The sequence below is a fragment of the Zophobas morio genome, unplaced genomic scaffold (assembly GCF_036711695.1).
Source record: "Zophobas morio isolate AGI-343-1 ecotype UQ-CSIRO unplaced genomic scaffold, CSIRO_AGI_Zmor_V1 ptg000044l, whole genome shotgun sequence".
In the NCBI taxonomy this organism is placed as follows: domain Eukaryota; kingdom Metazoa; phylum Arthropoda; class Insecta; order Coleoptera; family Tenebrionidae; genus Zophobas; species Zophobas morio.
In genome coordinates, this window is record NW_026972149.1 from 8,224,206 (window position 1) to 8,241,074 (window position 16,869).

At 35.8% G+C, this 16,869-nt stretch overlaps 1 protein-coding gene and 1 long non-coding RNA gene across 2 annotated transcripts; one reads left to right on the forward strand and one right to left on the reverse strand.

The window, feature by feature from the left end:
* Positions 1–303: 303 nt before the first annotated feature.
* Positions 304–3,868, reverse strand: LOC135141426 (organic cation transporter-like protein). The gene is made up of 5 exons (XM_064072521.1): positions 3,714–3,868; positions 1,898–2,250; positions 1,592–1,850; positions 1,091–1,496; positions 304–1,039 (listed from the first exon to the last, which is right to left on the reverse strand). Exons 2-5 carry the CDS (start codon positions 2,207–2,209, stop codon positions 403–405), a joined length of 1,614 nt encoding a protein of 537 aa, XP_063928591.1. The 5' UTR covers positions 2,210–2,250; positions 3,714–3,868; the 3' UTR covers positions 304–402.
* A 985-nt stretch (positions 3,869–4,853) lies between these two features.
* Positions 4,854–8,129, forward strand: LOC135141528 (uncharacterized). The gene is made up of 3 exons (XR_010282395.1): positions 4,854–4,981; positions 5,046–5,238; positions 5,294–8,129. It is a non-coding gene; the product is annotated as an uncharacterized LOC135141528 (long non-coding RNA).
* The last annotated feature ends 8,740 nt before the right edge of the window (positions 8,130–16,869 follow it).

Below are 16,869 nucleotides of genomic sequence, written 5' to 3' on the forward strand. Positions count from 1 at the left end.
TTGTTTATTTCATTCTGGCTTTTGAAGCCCGCGCCCTCCATCCAAACAGCTGTAAAAATGGAACTGTATTTATAGCAAGTCATTCTTCTGCAGATGTGGTAAATGTTTTGACAATTTTTAAAGTGGGGAATGCGTGAAATTTCCGAAGCTCGCTTGATGTTCCGCTGCATAAATTACTGAGGGAGAGACCTAAAATAAAAGACAAAATACAAAAAGTTTGTTTTGGTTTGAGTACAAAAGTCTCAGGTTTCATGCAACATTTGCGGTAGTCAGTCTTAATGACACGAAAAAAACAACCAAATCTACGATATACGATATTATATCACCTTTACTAACCCTAATTGTACTTTCAGAACATTCTGTCATTCTTAACCTTCTAGCTAGTACTTTTGTAATTACAAATTACATATACGTGCGCATGTTTCCAGTTGTTAGTTCCGTGGTACTTTCCGTTGGTGCTCTACAACAAGCAAACTCAAAAATTTTCTCATCCTCTCCAAAATCTTCGCCATCTTGCAACGTCACGGGTAAAGTCCGATTTAAAGTTTCTGGTAAAAACAAGCAAGCGACAGCGCCTAGAACCAGCAACACTCCTAAAATGACTTCAGGTGCTGGTTTCCAAATATTCGCTAGGTATAGAATCTGCGGGCTGAAAAAACTAGCGGCGTACCCTAGGACATGGATAACTGCAACCCCTTGTCCTCTCACCACCGTGGGTATCAATTCAACAGCATACTGGTGACCGGAATTGTAAGCCACGTTGATACCAAGCCTCGCAATGATGGCCAATACCACAATTAGGGTCGCACTAGGCGTTGGAAGAAAAACTTGAACAATAGCAGAACTGGCGGTGAAAATGCCACTCAGAAAAAGGGCGCCGCTAGCTAAAGCCTTGCGTCCCACGCGATCTTGAACTAATAGAATGAACAAACATGCCGGAAGAATAGTAGCTGAAGTAATCGTGAAAACGAGAAACGGCGAATATCCTGCACCGTTGACGTTTCTAGAGATGGCGTCATAACATAGAGTCAAAACCATTCTAAAAACAAAAAGAAAAGTTTGTTACAAACTTAGTATGTAATATACTTACGATTTGAATATCAAAATCAGCGTTTTCCTGCGAAGTTTGGGTGTGCGCAGAAGTCCTAAGAAACTTTCGTTCGTAGTTGTAGGGCTAACATGTTGAAAATAGTACCGCTCCAAAGCCTCGAAATGTTTACTACTGACGTTTTTCCCGTTAACTCTGGCGATCCACTGAAAGTGATGAATGGCATCTTTTGTGCGCCCTTTACTAATTAACCATTGGGCACTTTCTGGTACCAGTAGGTAGAAAAAGAGAACCAGAAGATGTGGTACTGAAATGACTATCAGAAGGAATTTCCAGTTTTGCAACAAAACGGCCACCCACGGTACCACCATGCACGCCAAACAATAGAAAACGCCAATACAAAGATTTAGCCCGAAGGTTCTCATACTTGGTCGTATGTATTCCATCACTAAGAAAAAGAAAATATCATTAGATTTTCTTTCACTCTGAGTTCTACTGAGCCTAAGTAGCGTAAATTTTCTAGTTTTAATCTCTTAAACTTACCAATAATATACATCATGACGAAGTTAGCATCTGTGGCACACCCCGCCACGAATCTACAAACGGCAAAAACCTCGACGTTCGTGGCAAAGTACGTGGCAATGTTGCCAACAAACGCGAACATGTTCGCGGCCACCAGAACATGAAGTCGCCCGATGTTGTCAGCCAAAATTCCAAACACGAGGGTCCCGATGACCGATCCGATGAAGAACACTGATTGGCCAAGCGCCGGTTTCCAGTCGTCGTCGCACACCCAGTTGAGCTGTACTAGACAATTTGTAAATTTAAAAAGTGGGGTTGTGTACAAACCTCTTCCACGATGCTGACGTATCCGTAGCTGTTCCTGTAGTTCCAGCCATTCGAACAGGGTATTTCTTGAACACTTTCGTTCTGGTATATTTTGTAGGAGCACGTGCCTGCTTCCAAGTAGCGCGGGTCTTCGTCCAGCAAAAGTTTGCACTTGTAGTCGGGCACCACGCCGATGAAGGTCTGACCGAAGTAGTGGAAGGCTGATAAGATGTTAATCACGCTGAACAAAACCATCAGAATGCACTGATATTTTCCGAAGTCTCCGACGTGCCATAGCATGGTGTCGACGTCGATCACGTTGTCTTCGACCATTTTGTCAGTTCACTGATGCGTCGAGAAAACAGGCTTCTTTCCTACGATGGTTAGAATTCATTGTTTGAGGAAGTAATCAATTGTAATAAATAAACGTTGGAAATTGTTTGACATATGTACGCACGAAATGGTGAAACATGTAGAATAGGTATTAAGTTGAGTTATCATAAAACCATTTATGAATCGCCAATTAACATGTTTTATTAGCTTGGTAGTTATCAGTGACTAACTACCGAGACAGTTTTATTCGCAAAGCAAAAGACGTTGATTATTTTCGCAAACAGTTTGATATTGTTATTTTATTATCAGTTAAGATTAAGTGTCCATTAAGAATTTTTCTTATCGGAAAACGGTTAAGTGTATGTTGCTTTGGTCATAAAATCGTTTTATTTTGTTGCATTTCGTACGTATGAAATAATGGGTAATAAACTAAATTTAAAAAAAAAATGTAAACTCATTACCAGTTCATATCTGCGCATATAACACGATAACTCAGTAAAAACCTAACAATGACAACTTAAGTCACAAAATCGTTCATTTTTTATGGCACGCGCAATCACTGAAAATTCTAAATATGTATTTAATGACAACATACGCAGGAAGAAGATAGTTTGAATAATTTTCCCTATGGCATTTTAATTTTTTTAATTTGTAGTTGCGCTTCGACGGAAGAGCGTTTAACTAAACGCTTGTTTTAAAAACACTTAAATAAAAATCGCTACTCAAAAGTAGTTTTTGTTGAAGGCGCTCATTTAAAACAGATGCTTATGAATATGCCATGAACAGAACTTGGTCTACACAAAATACACCAGAGTAGTTAAAATTTTGAAATGACGTCATCAGGATGGAGGTGAGTCACTAAACGCACGGTCCTCTGTGACTTTTGTGAACCCTTCCATTCCTAAAAAAACTCAAGAAGAGGTCAATCAAAATATGCAAAGATATATAGGGTGTTTAATTTAAAAAGAACTAAGTTTGGTTTTTGAGTTTTTTTCTATTTATAATCATTAGTGAGATATTGAGGAATCCACACTTAATGACTCACCTATATATAAATTTTTATGTACAATGTAACACTAATCAAATATATAGTATAACACTGAACTAATTTAACCTCAACAGACGGTAGACATATGGAAATGGAAGACCTACTTTTGCATAAATAGAATTTCCACTTCACAAATTAATGAATTTATTAAAATGACATTAATGCATGAAAGTCAATGTCAAGGAAGTACGATAAAACATTAAATTAAATATTACATACAAACAGCGGAAATGCATTAAAAGTACGAAACGCAAAAAATTGTAATATAAAATTTGCTTTAATGTTGATAAATAACCGTGATTTAGCATCTTTGGTGCGCTCGGTTCAAAAACCTCTCTTGTCCATTGTCAGCAGCGTCAACACATTAACAATTTTTTTCATGACACACTAAGACCTCAAATTTAATGCATGTCATTTAGAGTGTAATTTAAAAATGCGAACAGAGAAAATTCTTACTTGCACTTTAATTCAGCCCTCGGTGACCTAAATTCCCCCAAATTTATCGAAGAGCCGTGTATTTAGCAGAATTACAAATTCAAAGGGACGATTTTTCCATGTAATGGTCGGTAAAAAAGCGGCTAATTACAGAGTTGCTTTCGAACGTCTGAACGCGACTACAGTGTAAATATTTCTTGTAACAATGCTGGGAAAAACGCTATTTATTTCCAGCGAAACAGTTTTAAGTAAATAAAATAAATATTTGCGTTTACGCACAAATTATGAACACAAAAGATGGCCAGGTTGGTAGGGGCCGTCTTCGTCAGAGCGCCACTCTGAAAAGGCTTTGGGAGTTTTATTGTGGAACGAAAGTAGTAAACAAGTCATATGAGGATTTTTAACCCTGCGTAAGTGGCTAAAATATGAAAACGGTGACTAGCATAGGCAAAGTGGTCGTAAAATGAAACTACAATGAATGCCGCTTTTGCAAAATATGTGCGAAGTAATTCTGTATAGATGATGAAGGACCACTGAGAGTATTTTTATATTGCTCCATATTTTACATTGAAAAATGATTATGTCTGAGTTAATTCATCCGAGTGAGGAGAATTACAGAAGACTCAACTTGATAGTGTCCACCTTGAAGCCGACCCTGAAACCCACAAACGACTGTCTGGTTTTAGTAACTTTTGTGACCCCATTTTCGCAAATGTCACCCGCACTGTCCACGCTTGCAATTATTTAAATAGACACCTAAACCACATTTATGTAGGTTTTGAAATACAAGAGCACTGGTATACATTTAATGCTCAAGCAACTAATCTGATTACATTTTTTATTATTATTGAGTAATAAAAAAAAATTAATTTTTATAAAATTAATCATAGTCGTACAAATGGCAGCACGGTGTGTCTGATCCTCAGTAGAAACATCGGTTAATATTTACACTTGGTGTGGTACTGTTGTAATACATTCCTTCCAGACAATACAATATTACGAAGTGTGTATTATTTGTTTACACATCTAACATAAGATAAATGTTGACTATATTTGAGAAACCCGTAAGGATTACTATAGATTAAAACGTCCAACAAAATAACATTGTTATAAATTTCAATTTATATTTGTTCTAAACTTTGATACGGTAGTAATTTTTTGTGTGGATGCATGTCAGTCACACTTGACAAGCACTGCTGATACAGTTTGACCGAAGTTATTGAACGGATGGCAGTGGTATGTATATTACGAATCTCGCTGCAGCCGGGTTTATGCAACTTGAAATATATGTATGTATATTAGATCAGTTACCGCTGATAACTAACAGTCAATATTAATTCGCACTTGTGTTAGTGTTGATTATGACACATGCAAACTAGTATGAGCACATTGCCCATAGGACAAATCAATTGGAAGCGACGATGATCAGGATGTTACGACTGCACATCGAACGTTAAAGTATGAAATAGAACATCGCTGAGACGACCTTAACGATCTCTACACCTGTAAAAGTGGGACGTGAGTCGAGTTTCGACAGAATAGCTAAGTTCGAGCTTTGATTAGACTTTGTTTCGTAAATTTCACTCCGGTTCTCTTTTTAGGTATCGACGGAACAACTAGCTTTATTTGCTCGAACAAAATTTGGGAGAGATTACAACAGAGTATCGTGTTTGCTACGAATTTGTCGTGACAGACTCTGTCAACAAGAGATATGAGGGTTTATTACTTTTCAAAGACAATAGAGATAATGGCGGAGATCTAGGAAGTTCAAATAAAAAAAATCGGTGAAAATTTACGCTGGGTTTTCCAAGGCTAAGTATTTTACGGCTGGGTATTTAAATGTAACAAGGTCGGAAAAATGTATTGTTTGCTTCCGTAGTAAATGGAAATTTGAGGTTTAGAACTCACGAGTTACTATAATTTTATTTCATTCGCAACACGTTCGAAAATGAAAAAAGCCTTTTAGTGAACAGTTTTAACTATGATTTTAAGGTTAAACGTGAGCTAGATAAATCAGACTTCTTAATCCCCTGGAGTTAGTAACCTGCTCACGTTGCTGGTAGCTCATTAAGCATACGGAAATTTTTTTTGTAAATTTTGTGAAAATAACAAATTAATGCTAGAGCTTTCTATCCTTAAAGAAATTGTTTCACTTTTTTGTACAATTTTTTTACAGTCATCAAAAATTCACATAATAGTACTAGACTGTAGTGCACAAGTGATATTTTTTTGTAGTATGCGTTTTAAATTATTTTAAATTTTTTGGTGATTAAGATTCACATTCGATTGATTTGTGGTTGTACTGTGTCACAAATAATTAACCCAATGTCAATATATTTTCAGTTTAATATCAACAGTGTCGTTTTAATTTTTAAATTTAATGGATGAAATGCATGATGTTTTTGAATTTTCGCTGACATACAATTTGAACGTAATTGATTATACTGTATCATGATTGATTTTAGCCTTCGCAGAACGTCAACATTATTTAACAATGCGATAAATTAGTGAAATACTATTTTCCTGTAAAATTGTGGATATGAACATAAGTACCATTAAATGATAAAATGCGGATAAATTACAGTGTAAATTGAGAACAAAATTTTAATTAAAATTTAAAACTTCAATTGTTTGCAACCCGTTTCGTTCGTGTTTGTTGAATTACAGTAGCATTCTGGAGTTATTTTGTAATTAAAGGTCAATAACAGAATTCTTTTATTAAAGTTAGAGTGTAGCTTTTTTAATCGGCTTCAGAAGAAAAATGGAAATACCCAAGGGTATTGTGTACAAGGGATAGAAAGAGGTTTCGATAAAGTACGTTGAAAGATTGAAACTAAAGCATTTTCTTATTTAATTCTATTTTATCTCCAAGTTTTACGAAGTTTGTTGAGTTTGTTGAAAAAGTTGTGTCCATTAGTCTTTTCCTTTTTTAGTGTTTACATTAGAAGTGGAATATATTTGCCAAGGCGCTAAAAATGTCGATGGTGACACCATTAATGTGTTTATTGTAGAAGCAGACGACGTTGGACTAAATCATTAATACTTTTTGAAGTTCCATCGAAAACATAATTTTAGCTTTTTCGAAAACACTTTAATCGTTACAAAATCACTATAGACCGAATAATTATTCCCTCGCGTGATTGCGTTTTCGTATTCGGCGTACTGTGAGATACCAAGAATTTTTTTTTACTAGACATTCTTTAAATAGAAATAAATGATGCTATATTTAGTGTATTCTACCGCTTCAGGTTTAGCTGTAGGATTCCGAGAGTTTTTGAGCGATTTTCTTGTTTGTGTCCATCTTCCGAGATTACATGTCTGATAAATAAGACGTTGCGGTCTCACTTAGAAATCTTGGCTTCTTAACAATAAGATAATTCCAGCGTTTGTACGATAATGAAGACTTAGTGGTCGTTTAATGCGACTTGCAATTCGGCCAAACTTTTTCGGCTAACTATCAAAGAGGAGATTTATTCCCTATAATTAGGGAAAACGAATTAACAGCAAACCGAAAGCTCTCACAGTGCTAAAAGCTCGTGAACTTTAATTAGATCGCGATTTTGCAAATGAAGGAGACTTCCAGAAGTGTAGTGTAGAAATAAATAAATCCTGGAATGCCGACATATATCATGAGTAGCGCCATCCCGAATGACAAATGGATGCTTTTCGATTCCTCGTGCCATCTCCAGATATATATGTTTAAAAGTATCAAGTTGCAGATTCAACTTGCACAATACGAACATTTCCTAAGCAACCGCCGGATTCAACCGGAAATTTCAACCCAGCTGATAAATCAACCCGTTATATCAAAATATGTCAGTAATAAAGATTTCGTCTTTGATTAATGGAAATAATTACCGAAAAAACATCCCACCAAGAAGCTTTCTTGCGCTTATTGATTAGCAGCTTTTACCCTGCCAACTCATCTGTTCTGTTTTGATTTAACTTTAATACCCTCATATTTCACACCACGAAAACCAATGCAACTATTTCAAATATCGCCAAATTTATCTGTTTACCACAATTAAAATGACTCGTCGGTTTTAAGAGCAAGAGCAAAAATCCCATTTCCAGTCTTCGAGCAAAAACAATATCATTAACTGAAAAGTAGTTTCCGGAACGGTTTTTTCTCTAAGTAGTTTTTCTTTACAGGCATTGCACGCACATGATAATGCCTCCACTCGTTCTCTGGAATTACAGCAGAAGAGCAATCACATTTTCCTCGTAATAAACACTTTACCTCCTTGTTCCGGCTTTTACCTCGTGATTAATGGCGCTACAACTTTTTATTTTGCATACTTGGTACTTACAGAATTTACATCCCGACCGATATGCCGTCATCTCGTCAGCGCAAAATTCCTCGTATTGCACCGAGAATGACGCCTGATGTGACGCCACTATAAATTTTAGTAATTTATTTAAACTGTTACGCCCAATTGTTTGCGGCTTTAACAAAATCAATGCAGTGTTGTTGTGTTCAATAAAAAATTGTTTACTAACAGTGTCATTTATCATTTCTCAACCGATGTGAAAGGAGGCCGTCACACTGTAAGCTGTGTCTTGAAAAATATCGCCGCATGAATAATATTGACAAAAAATAATTAACAGAGCTGCGGTAAGAAAAAGAGCACGAAACGTGGCCACAGTCACAATTCGCTTCATTACATACGTCGTTTCGAGGTTAAGCGCCGCCAAAATGACTTCTTTTCTAACTTATTTTACTTTACGGCGGGGAGTGTTGTGATGTACGGAAAAGTAAAAACTAAAAACCGGCTTGCGTAAATAATGCGAAACGAGTTTTTGTGCAAACAACGTTAAATAACTATAATTGTTTCCATTTTTTCACGGTGTTTGATTCAAAAGGGTATAAGAGACTGAGCGTGAAGTTGCGTACACGTTTATCATACCAAATTTGAGAGGATGAGCATTCAATGGTGGGGTTTTACGCTACTTAATTATCACTTGAAGCTCATCCTATTTCACGCTGTCATTATTTTAAGTATTTCTCTCAATTGAAATCTTGCCATTAATCATCTCTACCGAAATTATTTTGTTCTGCTTGAATATTTGTAATTAGTATGGTTCAAAGAGGCTTTGATGTTGTTTTCAGTTTTAGTGCTTTTGTGCATTGTTTTTGCTACCTTGAAGATTATTTTACCATCAATAAATTCTGCATGGTTTAACTTCCAACATAAAACTTTCAGAAGATATTTATTTTGTTGCCTGATACTTTTATACTTATAAGAAATTATACACGAAACCAGAGAAATGAAAAAGTACTTTAACTTCTCAAGATCTTAATAGCCTGAGGCGCTTGGAGCTTTTTGAGCGAGATAAAAACACTATTTAAAAACGGACAGCCTGACTTCATTTCATGTTTCAGTAAAGTAATTGTTATTTTTTTATCTTTTGTGCGATAACCATAATTTACTTGTATTACCGATTCATCTTCCAGACGAATAATTAACCGGGGATCAAACCTCGAAAAAATGTTTGCTCGTGGCATGGCCTCGAAAATATAATTAAGGAATCTTTATTTTTTTCCTCCATTCTTAAAAACTTTCTGCTTTCTATGCAATTATTTACAACCAGCAGCCTTTGTAAAACTACCATTAAATGCATCGAAACGTCCAAACTCCAAAATACCTGCTTGTGTGGTCTATTCTTAACTTATGTTTTGATGACCGAGTTTTTTTTGTTGTCGAAGCTGTAAAAGTTTTATGGTCACTTAATTCTTTATTTATTAAAATTCTAAGAACATTACTCGATGAAATGAACGACGTTGTCGTTAAAATCTGCAACTGTCCGTGTTTTCATCCCTCCATTTCGGAATTTATCTGCCGAAATTTATTACAAAATTCAATTGTCGCTTTATTAGCTTTCGTTACTAATGTTTTAATAAAAGTGTACACGTACATGATGATAAAATATTCAAAAAGTTCATTTACGACCTGGTCTCAAAAAAATATGGCACAAATTGCCTTTAATCCGGCTATATGCTGATATACATCGTGAATAAAAACAAACTCGTAAAATTTATTGATTCGTTTCGTTTTAAAACTTAATTTCAATTTATACCATTAATTCGTAAAATGATGTTCGATTTTACTGTTCAGCGTAACAAATCACCGCGCCAGATAACTACACAGTTACGTGTAGATGTAGTACGAGAGAACTAGCTGTATTAATTCTCAAATTACCCATTAACTCAACGTGTCTAAATTTTATTTCAGCTAAATTATTAAGCATTGTTGCAGGTGCTGTTTTATACGACTAATCCTTATTCAATTCGAATGGCAATTAAAGCAAGGTAGTATTTAAATAATATATTAGGGCTCTAAATGAGTCCATTAACCCCATCTGCTAAAAGTCTGATCTTCTCAATGAACCAAAGAATGCTCTTTATTCTGGCGAAATTCTTAAAACTTTACTGCGCCTTAAAACATAAAACTAATCAGACTAAGAAAAATCAATAAGCATTTTACAGACGGCAAACTACACGTCCAACAGATACGTAACATATACATCAAGCTTTAAAGTTCACAAGTAAAAGATCAATGCTTTTACGTTACATTAATATATCACATACAAGTTAAAATAATACGAATGATTTATTACTGTAACAGATCGATATGTTACTGTGATATTACTTACACTAATTTGTAATATTAAAAGCTACATGACGCTGTAATGCGTATGGCATGTAGTAAAGTTATATCTCTGCAATGCAATTATAATAACGTACGAATACTGTATTGGAGTAGCGAATGTACCAAATTCATTATAGTTTGGATTCTACTGTACGTTGTTTTATATTAACGGTGGGTTGGAGCTTCACAGGTGATCGTGTGTCATATGAGCTCTATGCCGGCGAAAAATCTCTCTGTGGTCCCTTCGGCACGTTTTGCATTGTGCGGTTCGCTTCTTGCGAGGTCGTGAATTTTTGGACCAGATCCCTATTAATCCATGACCTCTTAAAAAATTTCTACGAAGTGTATAAACCCGAGTCTCCAAGAGTAATTTCAAACGTGGTGCGCCTAATCCAATAACCGAACAGAATGGGGTAGATTTTTGAGAAGCGCGTTTAAAGTTAGTAATTGAAAAGGGTGGTCAATTCGTTCGATTCGTGGTTTTATTATTAGTACCTAAATGCTTTATCATAAAGAGATTAAATCCTTTCTAAAGTTGGTTAGTTCAAAAAGCACCCTTTTACGTTAGAGTTTATTTTGAGTAAAATTCAAGGGCTTTTCGAGCCGTCGAAAATTAATCCTGTTAAATTAAAAAAATTGGTGCTATAAAAGTAATTAATTGCATTAGTTGAGTGTGCAACTGAGCCGTTTTTACTGTGGACCCACATACGCCTCTTCCAGACTACAAACAGTTAATGGTTCGACTTTGCAAAGCTACTTAGCCTGATAAATGCCTTTGTTTCTCTTTCTTTTTACCGCTCCTTCTGCCTGCCTTGAATACTGATAATTGAGAGAGAACATAAAGTTTTATGTCAAATGAAATTGGTAAACTCGTTTTTATAGCGCTGCCTACATCTCATCGCTTTAACAATTTTTTATGTCGAAAAAATCATCGATACTCCATACAGCCCGAATGCTTATCGAATTTATTCGCAGACTCAAATTTTGTAACGAGAAGAAAATAACCCTTACCTCACACACACACAGCAAACTTGATTGAATAAATATTGCAAACGAATGACCTAAAATTAAATTTTACTTTAAAGTGGGGAGTGTTGTGGCGAGCCGAGTTTAACCTGTGCATGTTTCAAATTTTCTATCCTATAAAAGACAAAGCTTTCCCGTTCAAAACCGATATAGTAAAGTAGGGACTGATCAGTGATATGTTTTTCCAGTCGCTATATTTACTTTTCATCTTATATGTAAAGTTGGAGAGTTTTTGAACATTTTGTTCCGTTAGGTGTGCAAATGGGAAAAAATATATGCTTTGTGGAGTCGTGAATATTTCAGATTGTTTTCGTTTAAATATTATCAAAATACATTTTTGCAAAATAGATTGTTTGCGTTCGCCGCTTCGATGGCTGTTCTTTGGTGTATGAAACTTTATTCGGTTTTTATTATTTCGCAGAGATTTGGGAGCTTCAAGCCTAAGGCAATGATTGTTTCAGTTTCAGTTTCAGTTTGAGCACATCAATCACGACCAACGTCAGCGGCAAGGATGAACCTAAAACCGTGTTTACACAAGGACAGTCTTCGAAGACACTTTAGTATAATCAAGCAGACAGTCACATGATCCTCGGCGACATCTTTTTTCACTTTGCGCTCTATAATGAAATCGCGTTGATGCAATTAGCGCGACGGCCACGCAGCATACGTGGATGCGGCTCACCATAAGGTAGATGAGCACCGTTGGCGGTGTCGTTCCCGCAAACACGGTATCGGAGCGGAAGCTCCCATATAATTAAATCATCTACAAAATAGTTAGGCACAGATGTCAGCAGTGCATACCTATGGTGTCCGTGTCACAGCGGCACCGGACAGCGGTCGGCCGCCCCCTTCCCGGGGGTGCATATGTGTCGTGTGTAATTGTATCTATCGCATCGCACGGACCCCAACAACTTAATCGACCTAATGAACACGGTTGTCGAATGGAACAGCGAACAAATCGTTTAATTACGGCATAGTCCAACGGATGCGGTCTGGGCGACATTCCCGCTATTCCTGATGCCCTACCGGTCGAACGCTACAGGGCCGGACGCACAATTTTCGCCTTCAAAAGCATTTAACACCATTCAACCGAAAAAACGCTTTTATCATGCTTTATTTACTGAATGTTTCCCTTTCTCAAATTGCTAGGAAACCAATCATCATTCTTTTAACCGACTCACTGGGCCTTCGCGCTGATTGCAACAAAATCTCTATCGTTATTTAATAAACACAGGATTCCCACTTACAGCTGCCCACGAAAAGCCACTCTAATACGCTCATTCTCGTTTCCACTTATTGTTTCCGTCAAAATTAAGCCATGCATAATTTATTTTTTATAACGGTGAAAATACTGGAGCTCGTATGAAGTCTTCGGTAACATTTTTCACTTTTCGACGGGGAGTATTGTGATGTACGCAAATTGAAAATGAATCTCTTCACACAATTTAAATATATATTTTCATTCTAATTCAAAATTTAAACTATTTTCTTACAAATTATGACGACATGTTGACAGAAAAATGCCTCAAAGAGCTTTGAAATGGACCAATTAAAGCGTGAAAATTGTTTTGATTCGTCTAAGCGCTTTCTAATTATTTTATTTTATTTTATAAACGATTATAAGTTTTATTGCTTGCCCCAGAGCGGGTAACTTTGTGATGGGCTAAACTTTAAATTATGAGCCCGGTTTATTTTTCCTAAATGCCTAGAGCGTCTATTCGCGCAATTTCCTTCGAATGGTGAGTTTCGTGTCGTTCCATAGTCGTTACCAGAATAAGCGAAACTGTAAAGCCACAAGCATGTAAGTGATTCCAGTGGCGAGTATCTGCAATTCGTCATAAAGTAAAGCAACATGTCGTAAAGTTTTCTTTTTTGTACTTACGGAAAGTACTATGGTGGGACCCCATGTGTACATTTCCGAAACCCTTAATTCCGGTTTCTGCTCGACGATCATCCTGATCAACATTTCGATCTGAAAATGTGAAATTTACAGCTTTCCTCGAAAAGATTTGTATTTTTACTATAGTTAGGAAGTTTGATGATCCGCTTGATGGTTTATTTACATACCTGAGTAGCTTCGATTCTGTTTAGCTTACTTATTGGAATTTTAAAGAGGGACGATAAGCGATCGTCAACCTAAAACGCAACGAAGAAAAATGAGAAAACGTGAAATAAACTTGAATTGAGATTTTACTAGTGCGCGAACACGACGCATTTGAATACAGCAAAGGGAACAACCGAAAATTATGAGCAGCGATTTCCATAAAATTTGACAATCAAATATATTTAAAACTAGACGATCTCTTAAGTAAAGAACAAACACATAACCATCTAAAAGAACAAGAATCATGGAGTTTAGAATGTAGGTGATCATTACATCCGCCGGAAACATAACTTCGCAAAATTTAAAGCACTTTCCTATAGCCAGATATAAACGTTGCATTGCTTGCAGTTTTTCGCACTTTGTGGCATTCGTATTGTATAATTGTTCTTCAAAAGGACATTCTTGCTCACAACCTGACAAGTAAATCTCCATTTGATTCAAACACCGTTGAAATAACGTAGCAAAAATTTCAAAATTTTCAGTCACGAGCACTAGGATCGTCAAAAAACCAAAAGTCGCTAATTCTGAAGTTACAATGTCTGCAAACAGATTAATATCAATGTTTTCCAGGGCGAAAAGTGGTATAAAGTTTAGTAACTCCAAACTGGAAGCGAACAACACTGCATAAAACATTCTATTATTCATCTTCTTAACATCGCTTTTCGTCAACATGAACTTCAAACCAAACGCCTTTCTCTTACTTATTAAAGACAAAAGTCCGTTGTACTCGATAAGTTTGGCTTTTGTCAGGTGCGTATAACACATTTGACAATAACTAATACAAACGCTGTTAGCAATTCGGATCATTACAAACAAATCTTTTGCGCTCATTCCTTCTCTTAACTTTGACGTATCTTTAACAATCCCTGCTAGCAAAACAAGACAGTAGGTTACGCTGAGGAGCTGAAAAGTTCTCGAGACTTTAAATCGAGGTTTTGATGCAATTTTAGTATGATAACAGTAATAATCAGCGTTGAATATATGGAGTTTGTTGAAATTCAAGGATGGACGGATTGCACAAATTAAACAATCACTGGGAAATTCTCGCACCGACAACTTTACACAACTGTTGAGAAACATCCTGCTAGCTTAATGCTAGAAGTAAGCCTCGTATCGCAATTTATACAAAGAGCCATATTGGATGCGATTAACTTTAGTACAACAATCCCCAAGCTACAATTTTTTTAACCATTTAGATGCTAGATAGGTAATAGGGTTGTTTATGGGAGCAAACTTCCAAAATGACAAAATCAATACTTAGAAATTTTATAAAGCAACTCTTTAGAGATTAGCTTTAATGGAAATATGTAAATGAAATATAATTTTCAAGCCGTTAATGTATGTATGAACACGATCTCATCAGTAGAGAAATATGATATAATTGAATAAAATATTTTTTAAGTTATTTATTGCTCAGTCGTGGTGTATATTTACATAGTTAGCGTTAATTTTTATCAGTTTCGTGTTCTGTGCATAATACCGGCTTTTTTAGCTTCTTGTAAAAATGTATTATTTTTCTGCTTTATTGCATGACTTCTTCCGTAACATAATTTACTTTACGGTGGGGAGTGTTGTGATGTTCAGAATGTGTAAACTGAAAATTAATTTTTCTAAATAATAAAAAATGTGTTTCTTCAGAGGCGGTTGCCTCTATAAACGTAGTTTATTGTCTTTCCGAGCTGTTCTGACGTAATTTTTCCGATACAATATTTCAGATGAAGCATTTGTCGGAAAATGCAGTTCACTTAAAACCGTCTAAATCCGTAATTTAAATTTACGGTTCAAAATCAATTAAATTTTCGTTTAAAACTGGAATTAGTCGCAAGTGTAGGCAAACGTAAACAATGCGCACGTTAATTATTTCGTGTTTAGTGAAAATATTTTCTGGTTTAATTAAAAATAAAAAAATTAGTTGCGAAAGAACTAGGTCAGAGATTTTTATTGCGTTGACCGTAACCCTTTTTTATTCAATAGTGTAGCGGGAGCATCATGAAAAGAACACCTTTTTCGGTCGTAGAATTTTGATAAAAAGTGAAGTCAAAGTCATGTTTAAAACAACACGGATGTTTCTGTTTTGTGACAAGATGATACGTGAGCGTGTTAAGCGATAGCTAACCTACGAGATATCGAAACTGATACAACAGCGTTTAATCCGCAGCTAACTTAAGACAGTTTAATCCACATACGTGGCGCGAATTTTACCCTCTTTACTTTCCTATTTACGTTGTTATACTTAACGCCTTGCACAAAGGGATCTCGGCTTTATTCACTAATATATTCAGACGAATTAATCATTCTCAAATAATTTAATGCAGCAGTAAAGGCAAACAAGAGAAATTACGCTACTCTTTATTTGTTAATAGCTCAGACACTAATTAAACCCTACCGAGGAAAAATCTAGAACTTCCATTTCATGTCACGGACAGAACGATACAAAAACAAACAAAAATCTCGCCCTTGACTGATAGACTCTCATAACGCGCAGTTGACAATCCCTGATCATGATAAATTGCAATATCGATAACGATATAATGACACTACCCACGATACAAAAACAAATAATGACTCAATACACGTACAACGTACATGGAAAACCAAGTAAGTAAACAGTACATATTGAGGCAATTTGGATCATACTACGAAAATATTATACTGTTTTCTCTTATTTGCAGAGCTTTAAGCTCCACTTCTCTTGTTATCGATTCAAACACTGGAAGCTCAAACAAAATCCTTCCACAACACTCTTATTTTCTTGGAGGGATAATAGAATTAAAAAAGGTCAACACATAAATTCTCCCCAGATTATTACAGATTAAAATCACACTTAATGCGAGCAAACGTGAATGCAGATACTCGTAATCCGAAAAACACATGTAATTTAGAACGTAATATCAAGAAATACAAAAAAGCAATATTTGTCTGAGAATGTGTAAACTTGTTCGTCATCCCCCCAAGCGCATTGCAATGGGACGACTCCATCGAAATCTAATTTCAGGTTTTCAGTCGCTTTCTACGTTGCAGGATACGAAAATGCAGATTTTCTTTTCCGTCCGTCTATATGCTTGTTTACGTTGGTGATTTCAATACGAAGTTAATCTTCGAAACTTTTGAACCGTGGAGAACGCGAAACGCTAAACCAGAATTACTAAAACGTTGATGAAATTGTTATTCTGTTTGTCTTAACAATGAAATTCGGATAATTAAATTTTACAATTTGTGGAGCCACTGTATTTAAAGAAGTTGGATTGCAACAGAAAAATAATTATTTTTCTACAAAGCAGTAGTGATGCACAGGTGAACTTAAAGAGAATGTGAGAATTAATGAAAAATAGAGATTCTGAAACGTTTTTGTAATTACAATTTTATGTTGTATGCATTTACGCATTGTAGTCCACTA

What these genes read in the sequence shown, in the direction of transcription:
- LOC135141426 (XM_064072521.1), bottom strand. Translation starts at nt 2,209, where the DNA reads ATGGTCGAAGACAACGTGATCGACGTCGACACCATGCTATGGCACGTC. An exon ending in ACGTCAGCATCGTGGAAGAG is followed by an intron (nt 1,851 to 1,897) that starts GTTTGTACACAA and finishes TGTCTAGTACAG; the next exon opens with CTCAACTGGGTGTGCGACGA. An exon ending in CGTCATGATGTATATTATTG is followed by an intron (nt 1,497 to 1,591) that starts GTAAGTTTAAGA and finishes TCTTTTTCTTAG; the next exon opens with TGATGGAATACATACGACCA.